This window comes from Balaenoptera musculus, chromosome 1 (genome assembly GCF_009873245.2).
Source record: "Balaenoptera musculus isolate JJ_BM4_2016_0621 chromosome 1, mBalMus1.pri.v3, whole genome shotgun sequence".
Taxonomy (NCBI): domain Eukaryota; kingdom Metazoa; phylum Chordata; class Mammalia; order Artiodactyla; family Balaenopteridae; genus Balaenoptera; species Balaenoptera musculus.
Window position 1 is genome coordinate 175,332,840 of NC_045785.1, and position 27,721 is coordinate 175,360,560.

Sequence of the window (27,721 nt, forward strand, 5' to 3'; positions counted from 1 at the left end):
AAAAAGAAAGTGGAAGCTAAACCAACTTTGAGTTGCCGTTTCTTTTTTAATAAGAACATAAAATAAACAATCATATAAACTGCCATCTCTACTTACAATATTTAATTAAAAACATTTTTAACATTAAAAAAGGCAAAAGGGCAAATTCAGAATAAGTGCTTCATATTAAAAATAGATACAGTTTAAGGAAAAAATTACATATGATCTTTTTTTCCCATTTTCATCATGGACTGGTAAAAATTTTATAAATGTCTAAAGTCATTCCATGGACCTGTGCTTAAAAATCATTGAATTAAATGCTTCTTACTGTCCCCTTCAACTGTGAAACTCTATGATCTACCTTCTTATTTTGATACAATATGTTAAGCAAACATGATTAACATTACATAGCATTATGTCAGTTAAATGTAATTTACCTAATTCAATGTATTTAAATAAGTAAAAATACTTAATTTTAAGAACAAGGGAAAATATGATTGGTGTAGCACTTTGCCACACACATTTTAATGCGTACTACACACGTTAAAGACCTTTTTAAAAAGTTCCTGTGGGAAATGACAGTGTCATTTGGGTCTAGCATCATTCTGGTTGCACAAACTAGAAAGAGAAGTTGCGCTGTGGTAATACTAGTCTTTATCTCAGAGACCAAGAGTCATTTTGCAAATTTGTAGTATCATTTCCCTGAACAACTCCGGACTGAATTGTACTTTAGTTCCTCAGTTCTATATTTTTGCAGAGGCAGAAACACAAGCTCTTGATTTTTCTTTTTAAAGTGTTGCTGACGGGTTGAGATAACTTTTTACTCCATCATGTATAACCATGGAATAGCATTAACAAGTGAAAGATGTAATAAATTAGACATCTCTACATTTTAGAGAGAGAAGATGGAAACATCATTGGTTTTCTTTTCTCAATTAAATATGTGTGAACCAAAAGAAAAAACTTTTTTCAAGTTAATATATGGTTCGGGAAAAGAAGAAACAAGCAAAGAAGCCAAAATCAGGTAAAAATCATAATTTTTTAAGTCAACCTTATACTTTTAAAAACATGATTGACATTGAATATTTGTTAGCACTTGTTTTTAAAATATCTGGTTGAAAATATATTGACTGTAATATTATAACTGAAAAAAAATCTATTTATTAGGAGTAAATAACTGTTAAATCTGTAAGTGTTTTTATTTTTTTTTTAAAGTGCAACAATTTTAACCACACAGGAGAACTAGTAATAATATTTATTGAAATATAATCTCAAATACTTTAAAGTCACTGAGGAGAAAAAAACCAAGTATATTTCGCATATGCTATCCTAATTCCTCCATAAACAGTATTTAAATGAAATTCTTAAGAAAACCACTGAGTGTGTCTAGAGTGAGGGAGGTGGGTGAGAAGGGGTGTCCAGGTGATTACCAATCCCAAATCTGTTTGACAGTCAGAAGGAGAGATATCAATGGTCATCCAAGTTGTCCTGAAGCTAATGCCTTTTCATTACAGAGCTAAGGAAAAGAGAAATAGGCTAAGTGTTCTTGTGCAGAAACCTGAGTTTCACGAAGATACTCTTTCCAGCAGATCTGGGCAATTAGCCAAAGAAACAAGGTGAATAACTTGTAATTATTTGGGGGGACATTTGCTGATTCTATCACTAAAGATTTAAGAAAGAGGAAATTAGGGATTACCATTTTATTGGATATTACACAGTAATATAAGGAAGGTTAGTGATCTCATTTCAAAAAAACTAGAAATATTCCATAAAATTAAACCATTTTAATAGCTTGAATTAAGTAATCTCATAAAAATTTAAAGATGCTCTTTTAAAATTATATACCTGTCAATTTTAAATGATATATTTTACTCCTTCATCACTTTGTATTTTAAACTGGTGAAATACTCATTAATTTAAAAGTTTGCACAATGTCACTGAGAAGTGCTATTCATCTCTTTCTTCAGTAGTTTGGAAAAAATGCCCTAGGTACAGTATCAAGTAAAGCACAAAAAGAGATGTTTTGTAACTTTTAGCCATTTCTTTAGTTCAAACAGAAAATGGAATAAGCTTATACACTAGGATAATATAAATTTTTCCAAATATGAAATACGGCCAATAAAAGATCCAAGACAAATATATTCAATTCTCAATTATCAACATTTCTAAAATATTTGTTGTATTAAAAATGCTTCCTATTTCTTACCCCTTTAAAACTTCATCAGTCAAACTTCCTGTATCTGTTTAAAAAAAAAAATTGTTGCATATTTTGGTAAGAGTTTCAAGGAAATTGCAGTTTTAAAAAAGTTTGACTGAAAGACACTGTTAGATTAGGTTCTTCTATTTGCCAAATTAAGAAAGATAATTGACCTGATTTCTTTGTTTCTAACCTAACACATGATTATTTTTCCCTGGAAAATAAAATAATTCATGAGAAAATAATGTTATTTTAACACATTGTTTTATAGGCAAAAACCAAAAGAAAGTTGACCAATGTTTTTGAACTTTCCAATATAAATACAATTTCCGTTGTATAATAATCAAAGGAGAAATCCTGTGAAATAGGACTGAAAAGAACAGTGTGATAGCACATGTTAGAGCAGATTCACAAGTAGAGTTTCTGCACACTCCATTATAAAACATTTTGTTTCTTGAACAGAATCTCTCCTGAAGAAGCAGTGATATGGGGTGAATCATTTGACAAACTGCTTTCCCATAAAGGTTAGTGCTACTTTTCCCAAATACTTTATTCTTTAATGGAAAAGTATACAAAATATGTATGTAACTATACAAAACAGGTTGTCATAAAAATTTAGTTTGATTGATAATTTACAGCAATGAGTTTTTGATCTACAAAAATAAATAATAGAATAGTCAACTAATAAGAGGATTTTTAAAATCCTCTTATTTTATTAAGAATTACTTATGGTGGATGAAATATTTCTTGGTGCTGGATGAATAGTTTCACATTTTCAGTGTTTTTAGTTTGTGAATGAGACCCTTGGTTTTATTAAATCCCAGATTATCTGTGTTATTTTTACTGTTAAGTGATCAAAAATCTAAAGTAGTTCTTTTCATGGACATTTAGGAAACTTTCATGAAAATATATATTGTTTTAATTTTATAAATGCTTCACTCTTCGCATCAGTCATCAGAATTTTGCAGAGTAGTTGAGAATCAGGTGGGCATTTAAGGTGGAGCTTTGTAGACGATATGGAAAGTGAGGACAAATACTGAGTTTGTCCAAGCACGGGTCAGAGGACAGGCTGCCTGCATTGCTAATCCTTAGAGTCAATTTCATAAGGTAACAGCTGAGTAAGCTTTTTTTTCTTGCCTTTATTCAGTCCACGATTTCTTTCAGGGAGCAAAACTGACAGATTGAACTGAGTAGGCGATGAGGCTAAGCAACCACAGGGTTCATTGCTTTCCACATTAAACCAGGCAGAGTCTGCTTAAGAAACAACACTTTATCACTACCAAAGAGCCACACACTTCCTCTAGCCCACAGCTTTTATTTGTATCTCCAAGTTCTTCTATTCCTTACCTCATTTCTTTGAGTTAGCCGAGGCTAACTACTGTTTACAGCATTGCCAGTGGTTTTCTCATCCTAAGGTGTCTACGGGAAGCAGGAGCTCCTATTGCTGGGAGTGCAGTACTTGCAATTCAGCCTCAAGTACTGTGCACTCTTTGATGAAACCAACTTTTCTAATCTGTCTTCATGTCCGGTAATTTTCTCCTAATTGTCCATCCATCTGTAAGGTTTTGGTGACCAGTTCGTTTTCCCCTGGATTTACTGACAGAGAATCCTATTTCTGCAGACTCTCCCTGAAGACTTTCCCTCTTCCAATGAAAACAGATTCTGCCTCTGAACTGTAATATTGACTCAGAGAAAGAAAAGTATAGGTAGAGAAATCAAGGCTTAAATTTAGGCAAGGATGTAGTGAAAATGGAGGGTAGTGGTAAGAAAGGAAGTTCATGCTGAAAAAAATTTAATGTGTTACTCCATCCTCATTTCACCTTAATGCTCTATCACTCCCTATTTTGGAGAAAAATAATGTGAACAGCTTTCTTCAACTTTTCTTCATTCCCAATATCCACCCATTTCTTGACTTTTGTTAAAATTCTTGCCAAATATATGTAAAACCTATCTCCCATTCTCATTATCTCCTCTGTCACTGTCTTGGTTCAGGTATTTATCTAATTACAACCTGTGTAAAACTTTCCTCCCTAATTCATGCCCCCCAAACTTATTTCTTCTTTTAATCTCCTATTATTTCCACCATTTGGGCACAACTCAGCCCTTGAGCCTCTTCACTAGTCAGAGCAAGGAAGAAAAGAAGTGGAATTCATTTTTTTTTTTCCAGTTTGAATGTTTATTATAAGGAAACATGTCTTTTCATCTGTGGATCTCCAAACCCAGCACATCACCTGGTAAATATTAAGTGCTCGAATAATATAACCAAATTTGTTGCTAGGAAAAACTTAGTCCTGGGTCCCTTTCGAGATTTGAGTTCTGGTTCTCTTCTGCCACACAATCACTTTCTTAATCACTTTCATATTCAGCTTCCTCAACTGTAAGTGGAGATCACAATGTCTTTAGCTCCAATAGAAATAAATTTCTGTCAGGATTAAATGAGATGATGAATAAGAAGCCAATAACTGTTTTCTGTTTTGTTTTTTTTTTTCTAACATCTTTATTGGAGTATAATTGCTTTACAATGGTGTGTTAGTTTCTGCTTTGTAACAAAGTGAATCAGCTATACATATACATATATCCTCATATCTCCTCCCTCTTGCTTCTCCCTTCCACCCTCCCTATCCCACCCCTCTAGGTGTTCACAAAGCACCAAGCTCATCTCCCTGTGCTATGTGGCTGCTTCCCACTAGCTATTTTACATTTGGTAGTATGTGTAAGTCCATGCCACTCTCTCACTTCGTCCCAGCTTACCCTTCCCCCTCCCCATGTCCTCAAGTCCATGCTCTACATCTGAGTCTTTATTCCTGTCCTGCCCCTAGGTTCTTCAGAACCATTATTATTATTTTTAGATTCCATACATATGTGTTAGCATACAGTACTTATTTTTCTCTTTCTGACTTACTTCACTCTCTATGACAGTCTCTAGGTCCATCCACCTCACTACAAATAACTCAATTTCGTTTCTTTTTATGGCTGAGTAATATTCCATTGTATATATGTGCCACATCTTCTTTATCTATTCATCTGTTGATGGACACTTAGGTTGCAAGAAGTCAATAACTGTTTGACACTACACAAATGTAAATGGTTTCTGCTATCATGAAAAATAATTGTCAACAATAAATTTAATAATCTTTTTCTGTTTTGCAACCTGCTCCCAGCTGTATAAACATCACTTACAGGGTTAAATTTCAATGGAAAGAAATATATAAGCTGGACTTCTTTCTTTAACTTAATAAATTGGTATATAATAATTTCATCATACTCTCACGACCCATTAGAGAGAATAAAGATTCTCTCTAGGTAATTAGTCCTACAGAAAATCCTCCCCTGGCATTCTATAATCATGTTGCTTTACAAGTAGTCAAAACCAAATGGAAAAAAATCTGCTCCTCTCTGTTCTCTACTGGTGGAAACACTAAAGTTCTGTAAAATCGCAGCAGTTTGAACCTAGACGGGGTAACATGAATAACAAAAATCAGCACTGACCCACTTGGACATTATTATCATCACTCATGATCAAAGTGCTAATTAAATTATATTGGATTCACAAAAAATTATGTTAATGGTATTCTTTTAATCAAGCCCCCAAATTCAGTTATTCTAAATTGCAAATCTTATTGTAATATTAAATTATAAAGCTTAAAATAATCACCTAAGAAAGTCTCATGGTTGCAATGGTCAAATTCCACTCATTTCTATTGACTTGACTGTAGGCCAAAAAGAAAAAAAAGGAAAGTTCCTATACTCATACATACACAAACACACACACACTTCAAGACCTTGCTCTATCAGATTTTATAGAATTTCCCTTTAGTTAAATGTGTAAGTTTCTCAAATTCTGTATGCCATATCTATATAAAGGAAATGGAAATTGTATTACATTTATTCAAATGGGAAGTGAAGTGATAAGTCAAACAAAATACATCGGAAATTTGAGTATTTATTTGAAAAAAAAAATGCCTGATACTAAAACCACTGCAGAATAATTATTAGCATCTTTAGGAAAGGAGCCATAGAGTAGATGATTCTTATGCTAGATTTTAGGGGATTAATCAAAAATTCACTAGCTGGACAAAGAGAGAAAGAGATCATCCAAGCAGAAAGCCAACATAGGCATGGGGCATTAAACAGTGCAATTTATTTAGCGAACTAGAGAGAAAGTAATTCTTTATTGAGAAATATAATTTGAAAAAGGGTGGCTTAGGGTAACAGGTAATAGCTGAAACTTAAGCAGAAAGAACAGTGTTTTTGCTGTGTTCCACAGAAACCAAAGAATCCATGGAGTGTTTTGATAATTCCACTGTTATATTCATATTTCATTCCTAAAATGTAGCTTAACTCTTTTAAAATTAAAAAAAGCACAGAAGGTAAAATCCAAGGAAATATAACAAAAGTAGGGACTTTAGTTAATAATAATGTATCGGTATTTGTTTATTAATTATAACATATGTAGGGGCTTCCCTGGTGGCGCAGTGGTTAGGAATCTGCCTGCCAATGCAGGGGACACGGGTTCGAGCCCTGGCCCGGGAAGATTCCACATGCCGCGGAGCAACTAAGCCCGTGCGCCACAGCTACTGAGCCTGCACTCTAGAGCCCGCGAGCCACAACTACTGGGCCCACATGCCACAACTACTGAAGCCCACACGCCTAGAGCCTGTGCTCCGCAACAAGAGAAGCCACTGCAATGAGAAGCCCATGCACCACAACGAAGAGTAGCCCCCACTCGCTGCAACTAGAGAAAGCCCGCGTGCAGCAACGAAGACCCAATGCAGCCAAAAATAAATAAATAAATAAATAAATTTATATATATAAAATATATATATAACATATGTACCTTACCAATGTAAGATGTTAATAATAGCAGGGATCTGGAGGTGTGGGGTGTGTGGAAGCTCTGTCCTATCTTCATAACTCTTCTGTAAATCTATTCTAAAAGTAAATGTTTATTTTAAAAAATGAACTCAAATATGTTATACAGTAAATTTAATACACTGTAGTCCATCAATAATTTAACTTCCATTCCTCATTTGTTTCTCTGCAGATATTAGGGTAATTTTTTTCCTGCCTTCCCTGTTTATTGACAAATTTGCCTGAAGCTGCAAAATGAATCATAAAAATCTATGATTTAAAACCATATATATCAATAATTTCTAAATGTTGTTTAAGAAAAACAAAAAGAATAAACCAAAAACCAGTATCAGACTGTCATTCATAATCATCAATTTCAAATTTAGTTATCAGTCTTCTTACCAATTGACCTTATGAAAATAAATGTTACCAATGTGAACTTAGCAAATCAATTAATTCCAATAAAATTACACATATATGTATATTACACTCACATATTTGTGAGTGTTTGTATGCATATATTTATATGGTTCTGTGTAAGACAGCTTTGAAAGTAAAACAATGCTGCTGATAGTACGTAATTTTGAAAACAATTGGCTAAATAGTTTAAAAAATGCCGGTAGAACTTGCAATGTTTCATGTAGGTTTTAGAAAATCATTACACGAAATGATGTCGATGTGTGGAAGATTTCAACAGGCAGAGGAAAAGGTTATTCCTGAGTAGAGAAAAAGGCAGGAAAAGGGCTAGAGAAATAAGCGATTTGAGCATAACCTAGGAAAGCAAGCAGGTCCCTTTCACTGAGGTAAAGAGTAGTGAACAATCACATTGGAAAATCAAGTTGGGGACAAACTCAAGAAGAGTTTGTTTGTTAGAAAGCTAACTCTGATGCATAGAAAGGTAGAATTCTATGCATATAATAGGACTACCTACAAGGTTGTTACAAATATCAAAGTTAACCTCAACGTAAGGGCTATTTTGGAAAGAAAATGGAAGAACTTGGTGACTGACTGAATGTGTACGTATGTTGTAAAGTGAGATGGTGAAGAAATAGGAGATGAAGAAAAAGGAGCCAAAGATCTCCAGATTTTGTTCCATATTAATAGGAAGGTAAGAGTGCCTTTTATAGATCAGAAATAGAGGTAGAAAAAAAAAGATTTGGAGAAGATAACAGGTGAGAGTTTGAACTTTTTTAGTTGCTGGTAAAGTTTATCAGAAGTTTTGCAGGATTTTATAGGCACACATCTAGAATATGGAAGCATGATTGATTATAGAAAGATTTTCTAACCATCTCACATACTTGATAAGTAAAGATTTGAAAGAGAAGGTTATTTCCTATGAAGGGAATCTGTCAATAAAAAAAAACTTCCAACTACTACCTGTTTATTTTCCTGTACGTCCTTTTTTCCAGTCATTGCAAATAATTCCAATATTTTTAATCTTTTTATTAACAACTATTCGCTTGGACTTTTTGCACCTTAAATTGTGATCATATATACTAAGCTTAATTTCGAGAATAATTCATAATAAGTTAGGATAAAAGGAATATGTAAGTCATTTCACCCCCTTGATTTAAAAATATGAACTGATACTGTGGGAAGTACATATTACTGACTTTGAGGAAAGGCTGCAAGGAAGTGCATACTTCTCTTTTGGGGAAGGAAATTAGCACTTCTCCTTACACTTTTCACCTTGTGGCTTTTTAAGTTGCCCTTTCCAATTTTCAGTTACCGTTTTCTGCAAGATAAGGGATTCCAGGGTTCTGCAAATTTAACTTTCTGAATCAAGCTGACCCATAACAAACATGCAATTACTTGATCTATCTAAAAAATAAAAGTAAGTAAAATCCAGTCTAGATTATAAATGGGCCACACAAACAAATCATTACTGCATGAGTAACCACCACACTCTGTGGCAGGTCCAAAGTCAAATACCAAAGGAGAAGCAAGGCAACCTAGTACTTAAGATACCACATTGTACTTGGGTTTCCAACTTCTGAGTTCCTTGACTTTTTGTTTCATTTGGTTTCTTGGCATCAGAAAAATACTCCAACAGATGTCAGAGTTTCAATTTAGCAACATGCAATTACAAGCATTTCATATTTGTATGACACATCGAGACAGCTTCTTCCAGTGTGAATTCTAATCCCGGGTTCTATCAAGCACTTTTGGCAGGTGTCTTCACCACTGCTTCCTTCTAAAGGACTGTTTAGTAAGTTACTGCCTGTGTGTGAGAAATGGTTCCATTGTGACCTGACTTCATGCAGCTGCCAAGTGAGTAAGAGAAACAGGAAGTAACTAGTGTGCTGGGATAATCCTGCACGATATTACGTATTATTTTTTTTAAAGTCATTTACTTAAACTTTTAAATAGATGAACTACTTTCTCATTCATCATTAATTTGTTTCTTGAATCAGTATTTATTCTCCCCTATTATATTCATATTATGCCAACAAGATCCATTCACTTTGATTAACTCACCACGAGCACTTTTAAACACACAGCGCTTTTCCTTACATTAATGCTGTGACTTCATTTTGAATGTCTGTATCAAACTCAAGCCTAAGCACGGTAACGAAGGGCTTTTGCATGATACTCCAAAGCACAACGGCTGGTACAGAGCTGACACTCACTCATGCTTTGTGAATTAGTGAAGGACCATTTAAGTAGCATTCATGTTATTTTCTGGAAGGCTTCTATAGTCATCTTAAGTAAGCTGACTTTTCTCTGCTGCTCCAAACAGAATTAGTCACCCCTGCAATTCTCATTCCTTAGTCCTTGGTCTATACATGCCTGTCTTGCCTATTAATCTCTATATTCCTCAACAGTAAAGACTTTGTTGTTTCATGGCAGTTGAAAGATAAACGTTCTATAATTATAAACAAAATAAACCTGGATTCAAACCCCTGTGCTATCTTTTCCCAGCGGTAAGATTCAGGGCAACTTAACTCTCTGAATCTCAGCTTCTTCATCTGTATAAATGGGTAAAACAGGACTTAACTCCTTAGGGCTGATGTGAAAATTAAATGGAACTGCCCCAAAAAAGGCATATAGCAGTGTGCCAAGGCCTTAGCAAAGACTCAAAACTTCTATTGTAATTAATATCATTGCATTTTCAGTTTATAATACAGTCCTCAGGTTCATACTAGGTGTTTCACAAATAATTAAAGATAGACGAAGGAAGTTATTTTTAATAAGTAACAATTTCAGTTGTCTGGCATATGGATGATCCCTTCTAGGTGTCAATACAAAAAGTTTCTTATAATTGAGATTTATTAATAGGAAAAGTAATGACCATATCCTCCTAAAATTGTCACAGTAATTTATCAACTTGCTTGAGGAATAATTTGGTATTTAAAAACTGATCAATCCGTGCTTCTATATGACATATAGATAGAATAAAATGAAATCCAAAAAGCATTTCCCTTCACTGGAGTCAAAGTAACTTTATTCATAAGCCCAATAAAACATATTCTTAATTTCCTCTTTCCAATCTTGGTCTGACCTGGAAGAGACTGTTCTGTTGTAAGATAGCAGGCATTTTATTTGCTAACTTTCCTTTAATTTCCATTTAAATAGTAACAGAGGAGCAAGTAAGAACAAGACAAATGTCTCTCATTGTGGGAGGGGAAGAGGCAGAACCCACATCATGAACACACAGGACAATACCACCCAATGACAGGCTTTTCAATATCAGAGTGCACATTTCCATACGACCACTTTTGCTTTTTTAATTAGGACTACCTGAAGATGTTCTCACAATCATTTTGCTGTCTTGCTTCCAATTGTTTCCTAATATCTAGTCAAGGAATTCTCCTCAGAAATCTACTTTATAGCAGCTACCGAGCAAATAAGAAATTTCAGAATTCTATTAAAAAATACAAAGAATCTATCAGTTGAAGATAATTATGAGAGATAAATTAAGAGAATATACATATATTTAGGATTCAATCCAGCAAAAAGTGGATGTTAATTGGAGGAAAAAAGGGCAAACATTTTAGAAATTTTAAAGAGGAAGGAAGTATGGGTGCTAAGCAGCGGTTTTTGATTACACTAAAAATTCATCAAGGGGGGATTCTCAATATATTTTTTTAAAGTTCTGGCCAGAGGCTGGGGCATGACTACGTAACTACCTAAAGTTTGGTTTAAGCCAATTGGTCTACAGATGGTTGTTTTTGTTGAGGTTTTTCTTTCACACACCTAAACATTGCCCACATTTCAAATTCTACTTCAATTTTGATTTAGGGGTTGAAAGGCATGTTTTGCCTTAGCCTCCTTGTTTCCTTCTGGGATCATTACAGAAGAAGAAGAAGGAAAAAAAAAAGACAAAAAGTAAAACCAGAGATTATGCAACAAAACCATCTTTGTAGTCACATAAATGGAAAAGGAAGAAGTTTTCAAGCTGTTGCCAATCAGTAGCCAAATGATGCTTATTCAGCCTATTTTCTAAAGTCATCAGCCTGGGGCTCCAGCTTTACCTGAAGTCGGAAAGGTTGCTGCTGCGATGTAGTTTTCAAAAATTAAAGGAATGTAATCTTCGACAATAGTAATGACTCAACCTGCTTTTTTATAAGTTCAGGTACTGAGCTACAGAGGGTAAAAGAGTTGTGGAAAGGAAAATCAAACAGACCACACTAAGGAACAGTAATCCCTAAGACAGCTGGTGGGTTAACAAGTCAGGGTAAAACCCACTTGTCTGACTCCGTTGTTCACTTTGATAGCTATTTTGGCTTAAAAATAATAAAAACAGAGATAGATCATTAACTTTACTCTGAGAATATATACATTTTTAGGTATTTGGGGAAAATCTTCTATCAAAATGCTTCAAAGAATCATTATCCATTTATATTTTCCTGCTACATTCTGAGCAAAGCACACTACACAGCATGAGAAATAAATCTTGAAAATCAAACACTAACTGTGCTAGAGAAATAAGAACAAGAGTGGCTCAATATCACCCACATTGATCATTCTTCCTCCTCCTCAGAGACTAGAATTTGTTGACTTACACAGGAAGCGCTTAGAACTAAGGCCTCCTTGAGACAGCTGTATTTGACTAGGAATTATCTTACCAGCATCTAATCACTGTGGACAAGTTCTGGGTTGCATGTCAGTCCTATGATGCCTTCTCAAATTTTTGTTGAGACTGACCTTTGCTTGTCTTCCCAGTTTCTTCGTTAAGGTTTAACCACTAACATCTGGTGCTCAGGATCAATTTACCAAGGAAAAGAAATGGCAGACTCTCCCCTCACCCCAATGAAAACACCAATGGAAGGAGCAGCGGAGTAGAAGAGGCCCACAGGGCTCGTCTATCATGGTAGTGTTTGGAGAGATCCCATACCTAACACTTAGGGAATGTCTGTAGGTTATGCCATTTCTGGCTGTTGTTTTCTTACATTAAGTTCCTGGATCTCTAATATAATCAAACAGTTGCTTTCAGCATTAAAAACAAAAACGAAAACACAATGCTTCATGACAAACAGGACAAGTTCTAGATATAGGAGAAATAAATGGTGACATGTACCACATGATTTGAGGATTGTAGTAGTTTCCTGTGGCTGTGTAACAAACTATGATAACTTTAGGGACTTACAACACAAATATATTATCTTACAGTTCTGTAGGTCCGAAGTGTAGCATGGATCTCACTGGAAAAATAATCAAGGTGTCAGCAGGCTGTTGTCCTTTGTGGAAGGTCTTGGGGAGAATCCCTTTCCTACCCATTTGGGTTCTTGGCAGAATTCAGCTCTTTGCAGTTTTGGACCAAGGTCTCCATTCTCTTGCTGGCTCTAAACTAAGGCCACTCTCACCCTCTGGAAGCCACCACATTCTTTGGCTCTTGACCATCTTCTTCCATCTTGAAGGGCAGCAACAGTGCTTCTCACACTGCATTCCCCTGACCCACTTCTCTGTCTTCCTCCTCCACTTTTAAGCACTCATGTGATGAGATTGGGTCCACCTGGATAATCCAGGATAATTTGCCCCTCTCAAGGTCCTTAACCTTAATCACATCAGCAAAGCTTTTGCTCCATGTCAGGTAATGTAGTCACAGGTTCTGAGGATTAGGGCATGGACATCTTTGGAGGACTGTTAACTCGACCTATGACAGAAAGTGCTGCCTTCTTGAGAAAGATATACTTCTACAATTTGTTTGTTTGAAAAGTGAGATCTGGGACAATTGAATTTATATGAATCTCAGTTTTCTCAGCTATGAAAATGAATATAGGACATATTCCAGACATATGTTGTAGTATTAAATGTAGTAATGCATATGAACAGCACTTAGCCCTCAAAACCTCTACACATGTTAAAAATGCAAACCCTCTTAGTTATCACCATAATTCTACCATATTCATTCTTCTTGCTTCATTCTATATGGAACTTATTATATTACAAATAATCACGGACCATGAGGAATAGTTCTAGAGAACAGTGAATAGAAGAAATGAATATAAGTGAAAATAAGTTGAGTAGACAAAAGAAAGCTATCATTTACTTCAAATATTTTGCCTTAATGCTAGAATGTATGCTTCTCCCTCTTTAAATTCCTGACTTTAAGTCTCCAATATTTTGTTCAGAATCTTTACATCTGTGATCATTAGTCTATAATTTTCTTTTCCTTTTCCTTTGTTAATCTTTATTTCTGGGGGTGGTGTTGGTGTTACATTTGTCAGGTTTTGGTATTAGAGTTATCCTAGCCTCTTAAAATGAGAAGGAAATTATTCATCCCTCCACTGTTTTCTGGAAGTTGTATAAGATTAGAATACTTTTTTCTTAAATGTTTGATGAAATTCACCAAATCTGGGCCCAAGATTTTTTTTTGGGGGGGGTGGTATTTTTATTATAAAAATCTATTAAGATAGAGTTTCAGATTTTTCACTTCAGTGTCAGTTTGGGTAGGCTTTCTTTAAACAATTTTCCCATTTTATTTAATTTATATTTATTGGCATAAAATCATTCATAATATTTACTATCTTTGTAATATCTCTAAGATCTGTAGAAATATCACTGATTTGCTTCCTACTACTATGAAACAGCCTCACTAGGAGTTCTATTTTATTAATGTTTTCGAAGAACCAACTTTTGGCTTTGTAAATTTTCTCTATGGTTTGTTTTCTTTTACACAGACTTCTTTTATAATTTTTTTTTCCTTCAACTTACTGTGGCTTTAATTTTCTCCTGTTTTTAAAGCTTCTTAAAGTAGAAACTTAGATTTTATCTTTTACTAGTATAGCATTTCATGTGGTAAATTTCCCCCTAAATACGGTTTAAACTGCATCCTACAAATTTTGATGTGCTGTATTTTTATTATAATTCAATTATAAATAGTTTCACATTTCTCTTTTGATTTCTTCTTTGATCAATAAATTATTTATATGTGTTGTTTTATTTCCAAATATTTGGGGGTTTTTAAAGCTATGTTACTAGTTGATTTTTTTTTAAAACCTTTATTGGAGTATAATTGCTTTACAATGGTGTGTTAGTTTCTGCTTTATAACAAAGTGAATCAGCTATGCATATACATATATCCCCATATCTCCTCCCTCTTGCATCTCCCTCCCACCCTCTCTATCCCACCCCTCTAGGTGGTCACAAAGCACCAAGCCCATCTCCCTGTGCTATGCAACTGCTTCCAACTAGCTATTCTACATTTGGTAGTATATATAAGTCCATGCCATTCTCTCACTTTGTGGCAGCTTACCCTTCCCCCTCCCGGTGTCCTCAAGTCCATTCTCTATGTCTGTGTCTTTATTCCTGTCCTGCCCCTAGGTTCTTCAGAACCATTTTTTTCCCCCTTAGATTCCATATATATGTGTTAGCATACGGTATTTATTTTTCTGACTTACTTCACTCTGTAAGACAGACTCTAGGTCCATCCACCTCACTATAAATAACTCAATTTTGTTTCTTTATATGGCTGAGTAATATTCCATGGTATATATATGCCACACCTTCTTCACAAATTCATCTGTCGATGGACACAGGTTACTTCCATATCCTGGCTCTTGTAAATAGAGCTGCAATGAACATTGTGGTACATGACTCTTTTTGAATTATGGTTTTCTCAGGGTATATCCCCAGTAGTGGGATTGCTGGGTCGTATGGTAGCTCTATTTTTAGTTTTTTAAGGAACCTCCATACTGTTCTCCATAGTGGCTGTATCAATTTACATTCCCACCAACAATGCAAGAGGGTTCCCTTTTCTCCACACCCTCTTAAGCATTTATTGTCTGGAGATTTTTTGGTGATGGCCATTCTGACCGGTGTGAGGTGATACCTCATTGTAGTTTTGATTTGCATTTCTCTAATGATTAGTGATGTTGAGCATTCTTTCATGTGTTTGTTAGCTACCTGTATATCTTCTTTGGAGAAATGTCTATTTAGGTCTTCTGTCCATTTTTGGATTGGGTTGTTTATTATTTTGATATTGAGCTGCATGAGCTGCTTGTATATTTTGGAGATTAATCCTTTGTCAGTTGCTTCGTTTGCGAATATTTTCTCCCATTCTGAGAGTTGTCTTTTCATCTTGTTTATGGCTTCCTTTGCTATGAAAAGCTTTTAAGTTTCATTAGGTCCCATTTGTTTACTTTTGTTTTTATTTCTATTGGTCAAAAAGGATCTTGCTGTGATTTATGTCACAGAGTGTTCTGCCTATGTTTTCCTCTAAGAGTTTGATAGTGTCTGACCTTACATTTAGGTCTTTAATCCATTTTGAGTTTATCTTTGTGTATGGCGTTTGGAAATGTTCTAATTCCATTCTTTTACATGTAGCTGTCCAGTTTTCCCAGCACCACTTATTGAAGAGGCTGTCTTTTCTCCATTGTATACTCTTGCCTCCTTTATCAAAGATAAGGTGACCATATATGCGTGGGTTTATCTCTGGGCTTTCTATCCTGTTCCATTGATCTATATTTCTATTTTTGTGCCAGTACCATACTGTCTTGATGACTGTAGCTTTGTAGTATTGTCTGAAGTCTGGGAGTCTGATTCCTCCAGCTCCATTTTTCTTTCTCAAGATTGTTTTGGCTATTCAGGGTCTTTTGTGTTTCTATACAAACTGTGCAATTTTTTGTTCTGGTTCTGTGAAAAATGCCATTGTAGTTTGATAGGGATTGCATTGAATCTGTAGATTGCTTTGGGTAGTATAGATCATATCTTGGGTCACAAATCAAGCCTTGGTAAATTTAAGAAAATTGAAATTATATCAAGTATCTTTTCTGACCACAATGCTATGAGACTAGATATCAATTACAGGAAAAAATCTGTAAAAAAATACAAATACATGGAGGCTAAACAATACACTACTTAATAACCAAGAGATCACTGAAGAAATCAAAGAGGAAATCAAAAAATATCTAGAAACAAATGACAATGAAAACACAATGACCGAAGACCTATGGGATGCAGCAAAAGCAGTTCTAAGAGGGAAGTTTAGAGCAATACAATCTTACCTCAAGAAACAAGAAACATCTCAAATAAACAACCTAACCTTACACCTAAAGCAATAAGAGAAAGAAGAAGAAAAATACCCCAATGTTAGCAGAAGGAAAGAAATCATAAAGATCAGATCAGAAATACATGAAAAAGAAATGAAGGAAACAATAGCAAAGATCAATAAAACTAAAAGCTGGTTCTTTGAGAAGATAAACAAAATTGATAAACCATTAGCCAGACTCATCAAGAAAAAAAGGGAGAAGACTCAAATCAATAGAATTAGAAATGAAAAAGGAGAAGTAACCACTGACACTGCAGAAATACAAAGGATCATGAGAGATTACTACAAGCAACTCTATGCCAATAAAATGGACAACCTGGAAGAAATGGACAAATTCTTAGGAAAGCACAACCTTCCAAGACTGAACCAGGAAGAAACAGAAAATATAAACTGATCAATCACAAACACTGAAATTGAGACTGTGATTAAAAATCTTCCAACAAACAAAAGCCCAGGCCCAGATGGATTCACAGGCGAATTCTATCAAACATTTAGAGAAGAGTTAACACCTATCCTTCTCAAACTCTTCCAAGATATAGCAGAGGGAGGAACACTCCCAAACTCATTCTACAAGGCCACTATCAACCTGATACCAAAACCAGACAAAGATGTCACAAAGAAAGAAAACTACAGGCCAATATCACTGAAGAACATAGATGTAAAAATCCTCAACAAAATACTAGCAAACAGAATCCAACAGCACATTAAAAGGATCTTACACCATGATCAAGTGGGGTTTATCCCAGGAATGCAAGGATTCTTCAATGTACGCAAATCAATCAGTGTGCTACGCCATATTAACAAATTGAAGGATAAAAACTATATGATCATCTCAGTAGATGCAGAAAAAGCTTTTGACAAAATTCAACACCGATTTATGATTAAAACCCTCCAGAAAATAGGCATAGAGGTAACTTACCTCAACATAATAAAGGCCATCTATGACAAACCCACAGCCAACATCGTCCTCAATGGTGAAAAAGTGAAACCATTTCCTCTAAGATCAGGAACAAGACAAGGTTGCCCACTCTCACCACTATTATTCAACATAGTTTTGGAAGGTTTAGCCACAGCAATCAGAGAAGAAAAAGAAATAAAAGGAATCCAAATTGGAAAAGAAGAAATAAAGCTGTCACTGTTGGCAGATGACATGATCCTATACATAGAGAATCCTAAAGACACTACCAGAAAACTAGTAGAGCTAATCAATGAATTTGGTAATGTAGCAGGATACAAAATTAATGCACAGAAATCTCTTGCATTCCTATACACTAATGAAAAATCTGAAAGAGAAATTAAGGAAACACTCCCATTTACCATTGCAACAAAAAGATAAAATACCTAGGAATAAACCTACCTAAGGAATCAAAAGACCTGTATGCAGAAAACTATAAGACACTGATGAAAGAAATTAAAGATGATACAAACAGATGGAGAGATATACCATGTTCTTGGATTAGAAGAATCAACATTGTGAAAATGACTAGTTGATTTTTGATTAAAACCCTTATGGGCAAAGGACATACTCTGTAAGACTTCAATCTTTTGACGTTAATTTAAATTCATTTTACATCCTAGCATGTGGTCCATCTTGGATAATCTTTCTTGTGCACTTGAAAAGATGTATTTGGTAGAATGTCATATAAATGTCAATTAGGTCAATTTAGTTGATAATGTTCAAGTTTTATATATTCTGATTGACATTCTATTTGTTCTATAAATTTATGAGTGAACAGAATTAAAATCTGCAAGTATAATTGTGGATTTTCCCCCCTAGTTTCCTGCTATCCTTTTTTTTTTTAATTTTTAAAAAATTTTTGGTTGTGTTATGTCTTCATTGCTGTGCACGGGCTTTCTCTAGTTGTGGTGAGCAGGGGCTACTCTTTGTTGCAGTGTGCGGGCTTCTCATTGAGGTGGCTTCTCCTGTTGCCGAGCACAGGCTCTAGGCACGCGGGCTTCAGTAGCTGTGGCACGCAGGCTCAGTATTTGTTGCTTGTGGGCTCTAGAGCGCAGGTTCAGTAGTTGTGGTACACAGGTTTAGTTGCTCCGCGGCATGTGGGATCTTCCCAGACCAGGGCTCAAACCCATGTCCCCTGCATTGGCAGGCAGATTCTTAACTACTGTGCCACCAGAGAAGTCTTCTGCTATCCTAAATTAAATAATTTCTATCTTCCTGTCTTCTAGTGTACTCATCTTTTCTTAGGCAGTTGTTAATCTGTTGTCGTGCTAATCCAATTAATTCTTTTTGCTTCAGGTATTTTCCATTTTAGTTCTAGAATTTCCATTTGATTGTTTTCTATAGTTTCAATTTCTGTTCTGAGTTTTTGCATCTATTCACTCCTTATGTCTTTTTTAACCTTTTCATTCTTCAACATATAAATAATAGCTTTATAACATCCTGTGTGCTATTTCCAACATTTCAGATATCTTGTGGTCAGTTTCTATTGACTGCTTTTGTTATTGATAATGGGTCACATTAGACATTTCTTGCATGCCTAATAAATTTTTATTGTATGTGAGCAAGGAGGAAGATATAGGAGTCTAGATTATGCTGTCTTCCTTTAAACAGCGTTAGATTATTTTTCTGGCAGTCAGTTAAATCACGGGTGGATCCTCTTGATTCTTTCTGATCAGTTTGATATTTAAAACCAATCTCTTTCCAATTTATCTTAGTTTGAAGACAAAGACCTTGCCTGTAGTATTTATACCAAAAACATAGCCTTTGTTGGGTATCTCCACTATAGCTGGGCCAGAAATCCAAAGTCTCCCAGACCCATGCAAACTCCCTGATCTCCATTTACGTCTCAGCACCACCACAGCTATACTCTTCTGGGCTTCACAGAGTTTGCCCTGCCCGTGTACAGACTGACCCTCAGCCAAGGATCTACAGGCAACCTGCATGTAGACTTCCAGGCACCCTCTGCATGTTTCTTTCTTCTTTTTTTTTTTCCTCTGTACCCTGACCCACAAATTCCAAACATATTATGATCCCCAAACTCATCTCTGCCTCCTCAACAAGATTTTTTTTGCTAGAACTTTTGTATTTTTAATGAAAATTTGTACTTTTTCTCATGTGTTCAATTATTACTTATTTCTTCCAGTAAGTAAATATTGAGTGCTTTCTTCATGCTGGGGATTTTTGTGGCAAATTAGACAAGGGCCTTCATCTCATGAATCTCACAATATAGCATGAGAAACAAAAATAAGCAAGCAACTGCAGCACAATAGTTTAAATGTTACCCAGTGTAGGAAGTCATATATGAAGGACACCCAACTTATTTTTGAGAGATCAGTGAAATCTTTCCAGATAAAATGATCTAATTTAAACTTCAATGGGTGATACAGATTAGCCTGACGAAATTAGATTGATAAAATTGGAGTAGGAAGAGAAAATGTTTCCAATAGAAGCTAAAGAGATGTGAGAACATGGCACATGAATGGAACTCTAAGTTATTTCACTGTGCTTGGAGCTTAGAGTGTGAGAAAGAGAGTGGAAAGAGATTAAGGGCATTGTTGGAAAATTTTCAACAGTGAAGAAACATAATTAAATTTGTACTCTAGAAAGATATTACTGACTAGAATGTGAATAATAAACTTGGAAAGTGGGGGGGGGGGGGGGTTAGCAGGGGAGGGAAGCAAGGGAAGCCTGGAGTTAGAGTCACCATTTAGAAGGTTGTTATAATAATCTATGTAAAATATGATCCTGGTCTGAATAAGGGTAATTCCAGATTGAATAAAAATAAAAAGACAGATGCATGATACATAAAGGAGATAAAGTTGACAAGATTTGATTATCAATTGAGTTGAGAAGAAAATTGGGGATCCCTAAGGATGCCAGGGTTGCAGGGTAAGTTGTTGAGTGGATGGTGTCACTGCGTGGGAACCATTCTGGGAAGCTTTTGGGTGAAGATATTGAATTCATCTGTGATGTGATTATTTTGGTGGGAAATTCAGTGGAGATGTTTACCAAATGTTGGTGATATGAGCTTGGAGCTCAGGAAAGAGATCTGAGCTGGAGATCATTTCTGAAAATCATCAGCATATTCATTGTGTTGAAGTGTTGAAGTGATTGCCCTGGAATTGGAATTAAAGGGAAGAAGGAAGAAGGATAAACTGAGAGGTATTTAGAAAAGCAGTAGTCAGAGGTATAAGAAGAAACTCAAGAGTGTATATGCCATAGAAAAGAATTACAGACATATCTCATCTTCGCCTGCTGTCATAGAGAGATGAAGTAATATATGGATTGGAAAAAAAATTTTTCCATGGAATATAACAGTAAGTCATTTTGGTAAAAATTATTCAAGTCAAGCGTTGAGTAGAAACCACATTTTAGTGTATGGGGAGGTAAATGAGTGGAGGAGATTAAGAGACCAACTGCAGAAAGCTTACTCAGAAGACTTTGTAAGGAGAAAGATATAGATCAATAGCTGGAGGAATATCTGAGGTGAAGAGAAAAATTTTCTTCTAATGATTTCTTGTAATGAGATTAAAATCTTTTAATTAGATCAAAATTAGGGGGAAAGGAGTTTCAGGAAAAATGTTAGAAGACGAGGATACAGGAAGATAGAGAAAGAAAAGGGAGGTAGAAGAGGCGAGAAAAGGAGAAGAATGTAAAGAACAGGATCCCAGCGAACATCACATTTAACCAGGGAACAGAAGACATTAAGCCAGGCTTAAAGTAATCGCATGGTATAAATTAGGAGGTATGGTGTCCTAGAATCCTAGGAAGAAGAATATTTCAAAAAGGAGGGGATCATTATTATCAAATGCTGCCAAGTGAGAAATCCAGACAGGACTAATGAAATTTCCTCGTGTAATTACTCACCTGTGATAGCAGAAAGAGAAATGGGTCATAACTATGAGTAGAGAACAAATCTAAAGAAAGATTGCTAAAAATCATTTGTATCCAACTCAAATGTGAATTTCTCTGAGAAAATGTATTTATTTATTTATTTATTAATTTATTGGCCGTGCTGTGCAGCATGTGAGATCTTAGTTCCCCAACCAGGGGTCAAACATGTGCCCCCTGCATTGGGAGCACAGAGTCTTAACCACTGGACCGCCAGGGAAGTCCCTGAGAAAATTTAACTGAAAAAACTAGATGGAACATTTTTACCTTTTCTCAATGCTTCTATAATGCTCTCTTCTCTATTTCAAATACCATATGACTGAACAGCTTCACTTCTCTTATCCCACAGAAATGAAATATTATGTCTACACACACACACACAAAATCTATACATAAATGTTTATAGCATCCTTATTGATAATAGCCCCCCAAAACCTTCAACGGGAATGGTTAAACAAATCCATACCACGGAATACAACATGGCAATGAAAAGGAACAAATTACTGATATATTGATGAATCTCCAGCAAATCATGGTAGATGAAAAAAGCCACCCCAAACAATATAGACTACATGATTCCACTTATATTCTTGAATTGACCAAATTATGGCAATGGAGAACAGACTATTGGTTCCTAACATTGAAGGAGGGGTTGGGTGTGGGAAAAATGTGAGTATAGCAGTAAAAAGGCAACATGAGATATCCTTATAATCAAGGAAATATTCTGTATCTTAACTATATCAATATCATTATCCTATTTGTGATATTTTTACTACAGTTTTACAAGATGTTATATTGGTGGAAACTGGACAAAGGGTACATGGGCTCTGTCTCTGTTATTTCCTACAACTACATGTGAATCTATAATTTTCTCAAAGAAGTTTAATTTTTTAAAAAATACCGGGGCTTCCCTGGTGGCACAGTGGTTAAGAATCTGCCTGCCAATGCAGGGGACATGGGTTTGAGTCCTGGTCTGGGAAGATCCCACATGCCGCGGAGCAACTAAGCATGCGCTACAACTACTGAGCCTGCACTCTAGAGCCCTCAAGCCACAACTACTGAAGCCTGCGCGCCTATAGCCCGTGCTCTGCAACAAGAGAAGCCATCACAATGAGAAGCCTGCGCACCGCAACAAACAGTAGCCCCCGCTCGCGCAACTAGAGAAAACCCACGAGCGGCAACAAAGACCCAACGCAACCAAAAATAAATGAAAAAAAAAAACTATTAGCCAAAAAAAGTAGAATATCATAAATAGTTGAAAGAACCCTAGTATTAAAGTCAGATTGTCTTAGTGTTGAATCCTGAGTCTGCCACAGTTTTAGCTATGAAACTTTACCTAACTGAGCCTAAAAAAAATGATAGTCATCAAAATCATCAACATCATCATAACCATCACCCCCCCCCCATCAAAATCCAGATAGAGTACTTGCTATATGCCAGTTTCTGTTTTAAGCGTCCTGCACATTTTGGCACATTTAATTCTCTAAACAGCTCTATCAGGTCGGTTTTATCATTATCTTAATTTTAAATATTGAGAAACTGAGGCACAGAAAGGAAAAGTAATTCACTCAGGACCACATAGTAACTAGCTGAACAAGAACTTGAACCCTGGCAGTCTTCCATAAGACTTGATACCTGCCCCTAACATTCATGGGGCTCAGGAAAAAAGTAAAAATGGAGGCCCCATACTATATTTCTAAATGCTTAAGAGTTATAGATCAGGCTAATAAACTGTTAAAAATAGACATTTTATCCTTCTATTGTGACACTTGGTAGATTACGTTTGAATATAAAATTCTCAGACTCTTCCCAGTTCTACCCTATAAGTGTAGCCCACCTCCCTTCACTTTCCACCCATGGTTTGGTTCCACACTGTGAGAGGCCTCTTTGCACATTTGGGTGGACACTCCAGCGTGCAAATTCAAGTGTTGTCGACACTCAAGCCTTGGGGTGTGCATTCCACGGAGTCAGGTGCCTTTGGTGGATGTATTTGGGGAAGAGGACCGTGCCAATCCTGGAAACATAAAGCCTTTTACAGGGAATTTCAGGGTCCTGAGTCCAAGAAGCATGGTCTAGAAATTGAGAGATGGTCTCCAGCTGGAATTGCTCTTTGGCTCTGTAGGATAACCCTACCACACTCACCCCAGGGAAAGGCACAGCTGAGAGAGATCCAAAGTGAGGTCCAGATTTAAGGTCCCTGTTACTCAGTTCTAAGTATGATACCAGCCTCATTTCAACAGAAATGGTACTTACCTTTCATAGTTGTGAAGATTCCAGCTAATTGTTAACATGGTTCCTCATGAGAAGGATCTGTGCTACTGCCCTGAATCAGGGGGAAGACGCTTCTTCCACTAACATTCACGGTTGTACTTTAATATCAAGTAGCATATTTTCTCAGCATCAATATTTTTTAGTTAAAATATATCACTTCTTTTCTTGGTAGATGGACTGGAGACTTTTACCAGATTTCTTAAAACTGAATTCAGTGAGGAAAACATTGAATTTTGGATAGCCTGTGAAGATTTCAAGAAAAGCAAAGACCCTCAACAAATAATTCATAAAGCAAAAGCAATATATGAGAAATTTATACAGAATGATGCTCCACAAGAGGTAAAGATGATTGTAAAAATTTACATCTGTTTGAAAACTTTTTGAGAGAATATGTTTTCATCAAATCGGTACTGCCATACATTCTAACAGAAAGGTCAGAATTTTGTTGAAACAAAAATGGTGGTTATTTACAAGCATGCCTCATGTTATTGCCCTTTACTTTATTGCACTTCACGTATATTTTGTTTTTTACAAATTGAAGGTTTGTGACAGCCCTGCCTTGAACAAGTCTATCGGTGCCATTTTTCCAACAGCATTGGCTCACTTCCTATCTCTATGTAACATTTAGGTAGTTCTCACAATATTTCTTACTTTCCCATTATTATTATACTTGCTATGGTGATCTGTGATCAGTGATCTTTGATGTTTCTACTGTGACTCACTGAAGGCTCAGATGATGGTTAGCCTTTTTTCTCAATGAAGTATTTTTTAATTAAGGTATGTACGTTGTTTTTTTAGTCATAATGCTATCACACACTTAATGGATTATCATGTAAACATAACTTTTTTATGCACTGGGAAACCAAAAAATTTGTGTGACTCGCTTTATTGTGATATCCCCTTTACTGAGGTGGTCTGGAAGGGAACCCGCAATAGCTCCGAGGTCTGCCTGTATATAGGTTTCTATTTACAAACAGAATGCATTATAAGATATTGCTATGGAAGGAAAGGTATAATTGAAGTTACTCCTCAGGGTATTTTATTCTAGACTAAGAGTGAATACAATTAATTGCAACATTTAGATTCATTCATTTATCATATTAATCACCTTAGCACAAGTAACTGCTTGTAGAAACTAAAGATTTTTATACATGATGAAGGTAAGAGAAATCAAGAAGTTTGTATTATGTACTATTTTAATGTTAGCTCATCTACCTGTACAAAGTTTCATTTGCCCTGTAATTACTATCCCTACACATTAAGATAGACTAAAAGAAAATTTCATAATAGAAAGATGAGGAAAACCTAATTTGGCAATGGTTCAAGTGAAAAAACAATTGTGATTTTTTTTTTTTTACTGCAAGCTCAGTATGAGGTAACTGTATGAAACAATTGCTAAAATGGCTATTAAACCAGCAAATATTACTTCACTATCCTTGAATATGAATTAAATAGAGTTTCTGTATTTTTAGTACGTGCTCAATAAATAGTGTCTTTTCACTGAAGTGTAGAACTGATAATCTGTCACTGTTAAGAGTTCTGTTTGACTATAAATTGTTGCTGTCCACGAGGTAGCATTGCTTATGTAGATATTGTCGCACATGAAATGACAGTTATTTTCCTTGTTTCAGTATGTCTCAATCTGTTTTGTGTTTCAATGTATTATCCTGTCTTCCCCTTACACACAAGTAAACAAAGGCAGCTGGCTATGTGGTGTTACCCACCAAGGAAAAGGAAGAAACCTACCTGAAAACTGAAAACTTAGCACCATCAAAGCTGAATATATCATCAATGTTTTGATAAAAAGCATTAAAGGATTTTATATCTTTATATATATATACACACACACACGTATATATGCATATAGGCATTTTCAGCACACGTTTGCTTGTAGGAAAACATCATAATATAATGAAAAGAGCACTGGGATATAGTAAAAGCCTCACATTGAAATCCCAAATATGCCCCAAACACACTGCTTGCCCTCACTCAAAATAATTGAATTTCTACAAAGTTTAGTTTCCACTTTGAAAATGAGTTGAATCTAATGATCTCTAGGACACCTAACATTACATTGTTCCATGATCCTACTCTAGCAGAGAGTGATAAGGACCGGGTGCAAAGGGAGAGAAGAGCCAGGTAAAATGCCAGCCCAGAGTGAATCACTGGATCCCTAGACCCACAACAGGAAAAGCACCAAGCGTCCAAGTGCCATATGCCCCCTCCAACGTGGAGTCAGTCCTTTACTTCTGTTTCTCAAAGGTGTTTACTTAAGTAGATTGACGATAATTACACTTTTATTACTGTTATTATTATCCAGGTTAACCTTGATTTTCACACCAAAGAAATCGTCACCAGGAGCATCACCCAACCCACCCTCCACAGTTTTGATGCCGCACAAAGCAGAGTGTATCAGCTCATGGAACAAGACAGTTACACACGTTTTCTGAAATCTGACATCTATTTAGACTTGATAGAAGGAAGACCTCAGAGACCAACAAATCTTAGAAGACGATCACGTTCATTTACCTACAATGAATTCCAGGATGTAAAGTCAGATGTTGCCATTTGGTTATAAAGAAAATTAATTTTGCTCATTTTGCTGGCAAGCTTGTATATCTGCTTCTAAGATATAGTGTGTTTATGTTAACAAATTGGTAAGTCTTTTAAAATAAAGTGCGTCATTTGAAATGATTTAAAAAATGCAAACCAAAATTTTTATTTTAACAATATATACTCTATCTGCCAACATATTCTGTAAAAGCTTCCATCTGACTTCATTTCATTCATAGTCAGAAAAACATTGCTTAATTAAAAGGCAGAAAAGAAGTAATAATGATGTTGTGTAAGATTGTAAAAGTTAAACTTTTGCAAAATTTCAACAGTTTGGCCAAATATCTAGTTTGGACTTTTTTTCTAGATGTAAACTATATGATGCTCAGATAGCCATGTATTCGGACAACATTTTCTATAATGATGAAGCTTTTCTCTGGCTCAGTTATAGAGAGTATAGAAACCTGGCTCAAGAATAGCAATATATCACTTCTAGTTATAAGCCAGCAACAGGAACTTTTGGGAGGACACATTCATCTCTACAGAACTTCCAGGTCATACATAACCGAGGTTGATAATCAAGAATGGGATCCACATTTGTGCTCATTCCTAAGTGAGCATGGACTTACTCAGTTACACGGAACCGCTTCTGCTGGTCAAAGAAACATGACCAGATGCTGCAATAGCTCCAGGTTGGGACTGAGTGGAGCATCTTCTCATCTATGAGAAAAACTTGCCGCTAAAATAGTGGGCAGTCAGTCATCTGAATGATGACCAGAGGAGGTTTATCCCCAGAGTCATGAACCTTTATTTTTGGAATGAAAGGAAATAAAGAGGCAAGGAGTCCAAGGCCCTGGAAACCCAGGCACATGCCACATTGGCTCATATTCAGATAGTGTTCCTCCATGGGTCATATCCTTATTCCAAATCTCACTGAATCATTTAATACTATATTATTCAAATACAATGATGCTAATAAGTATGTATGTCTCTACCTATAGGGAAATAGTTACTTTTAGATGTGTGTTGCATGATGTGTAAATGTCTGTATTTAAAATGTCATACCCTTGGCTTTGGCAAATGTTATTTTAGTTGAACTGTAAAGTATAAAGCTGTAGATCACCTATAGTAATAAATATTTTTTAATTTCTTCATTCATACAGTTAATGTTTATCTCACCGATTATTGATGATCCTTCCTGTCATCAAATTAGACAAAGACATATTTTCTTATTTTAGAATGGTATTGGAGTAGAAAGTATTAATCGAGTTATTTTGTCACTGATCTTAATGCTAAATCAATTCCCAATATTGTTGTGAATATGAAAACAAGGCATTATGCATTTCAAAGATCAACTAAGAAAATTATTTTTCTTTTTTCTTTGGCTGATTTGTATTTTCTTTTTTTGTGGTAGTCTCTTTTCAAAGAGTTTGATAGCTTTATACACAGAGTTAAGACTTTATACAAGCTGTCTGATCTCATCAGAAAAAAATCATGGACTGATTTTAACAGCATTTTTCTAGGACCA

At 35.5% G+C, this 27,721-nt stretch overlaps 1 protein-coding gene across 1 annotated transcript; it reads left to right on the forward strand.

Annotated features, from left to right (window-relative positions):
- The first annotated feature begins 700 nt into the window (after positions 1 to 700).
- Positions 701 to 27,304, forward strand: RGS18 (regulator of G protein signaling 18). The gene is made up of 5 exons (XM_036869315.1): positions 701 to 1,003; positions 1,494 to 1,595; positions 2,639 to 2,700; positions 23,813 to 23,979; positions 25,961 to 27,304. The coding sequence occupies exons 1-5, from the start codon at positions 885 to 887 to the stop codon at positions 26,216 to 26,218; spliced, it is 708 nt and encodes a 235-aa protein (XP_036725210.1). The 5' UTR covers positions 701 to 884; the 3' UTR covers positions 26,219 to 27,304.
- Positions 27,305 to 27,721: the final 417 nt, after the last annotated feature.

Coding starts and splice junctions, on each gene's coding strand:
- RGS18 (XM_036869315.1), top strand. CDS start 885: ATGGAAACATCATTGGTTTTCTTTTCTCAATTAAATATGTGTGAACCA. Junction 1,004..1,493: donor AGCAAAGAAGCCAAAATCAG/GTAAAAATCATA, acceptor TTTTCATTACAG/AGCTAAGGAAAAGAGAAATA. Junction 2,701..23,812: donor CAAACTGCTTTCCCATAAAG/GTTAGTGCTACT, acceptor TTTTCTTGGTAG/ATGGACTGGAGACTTTTACC.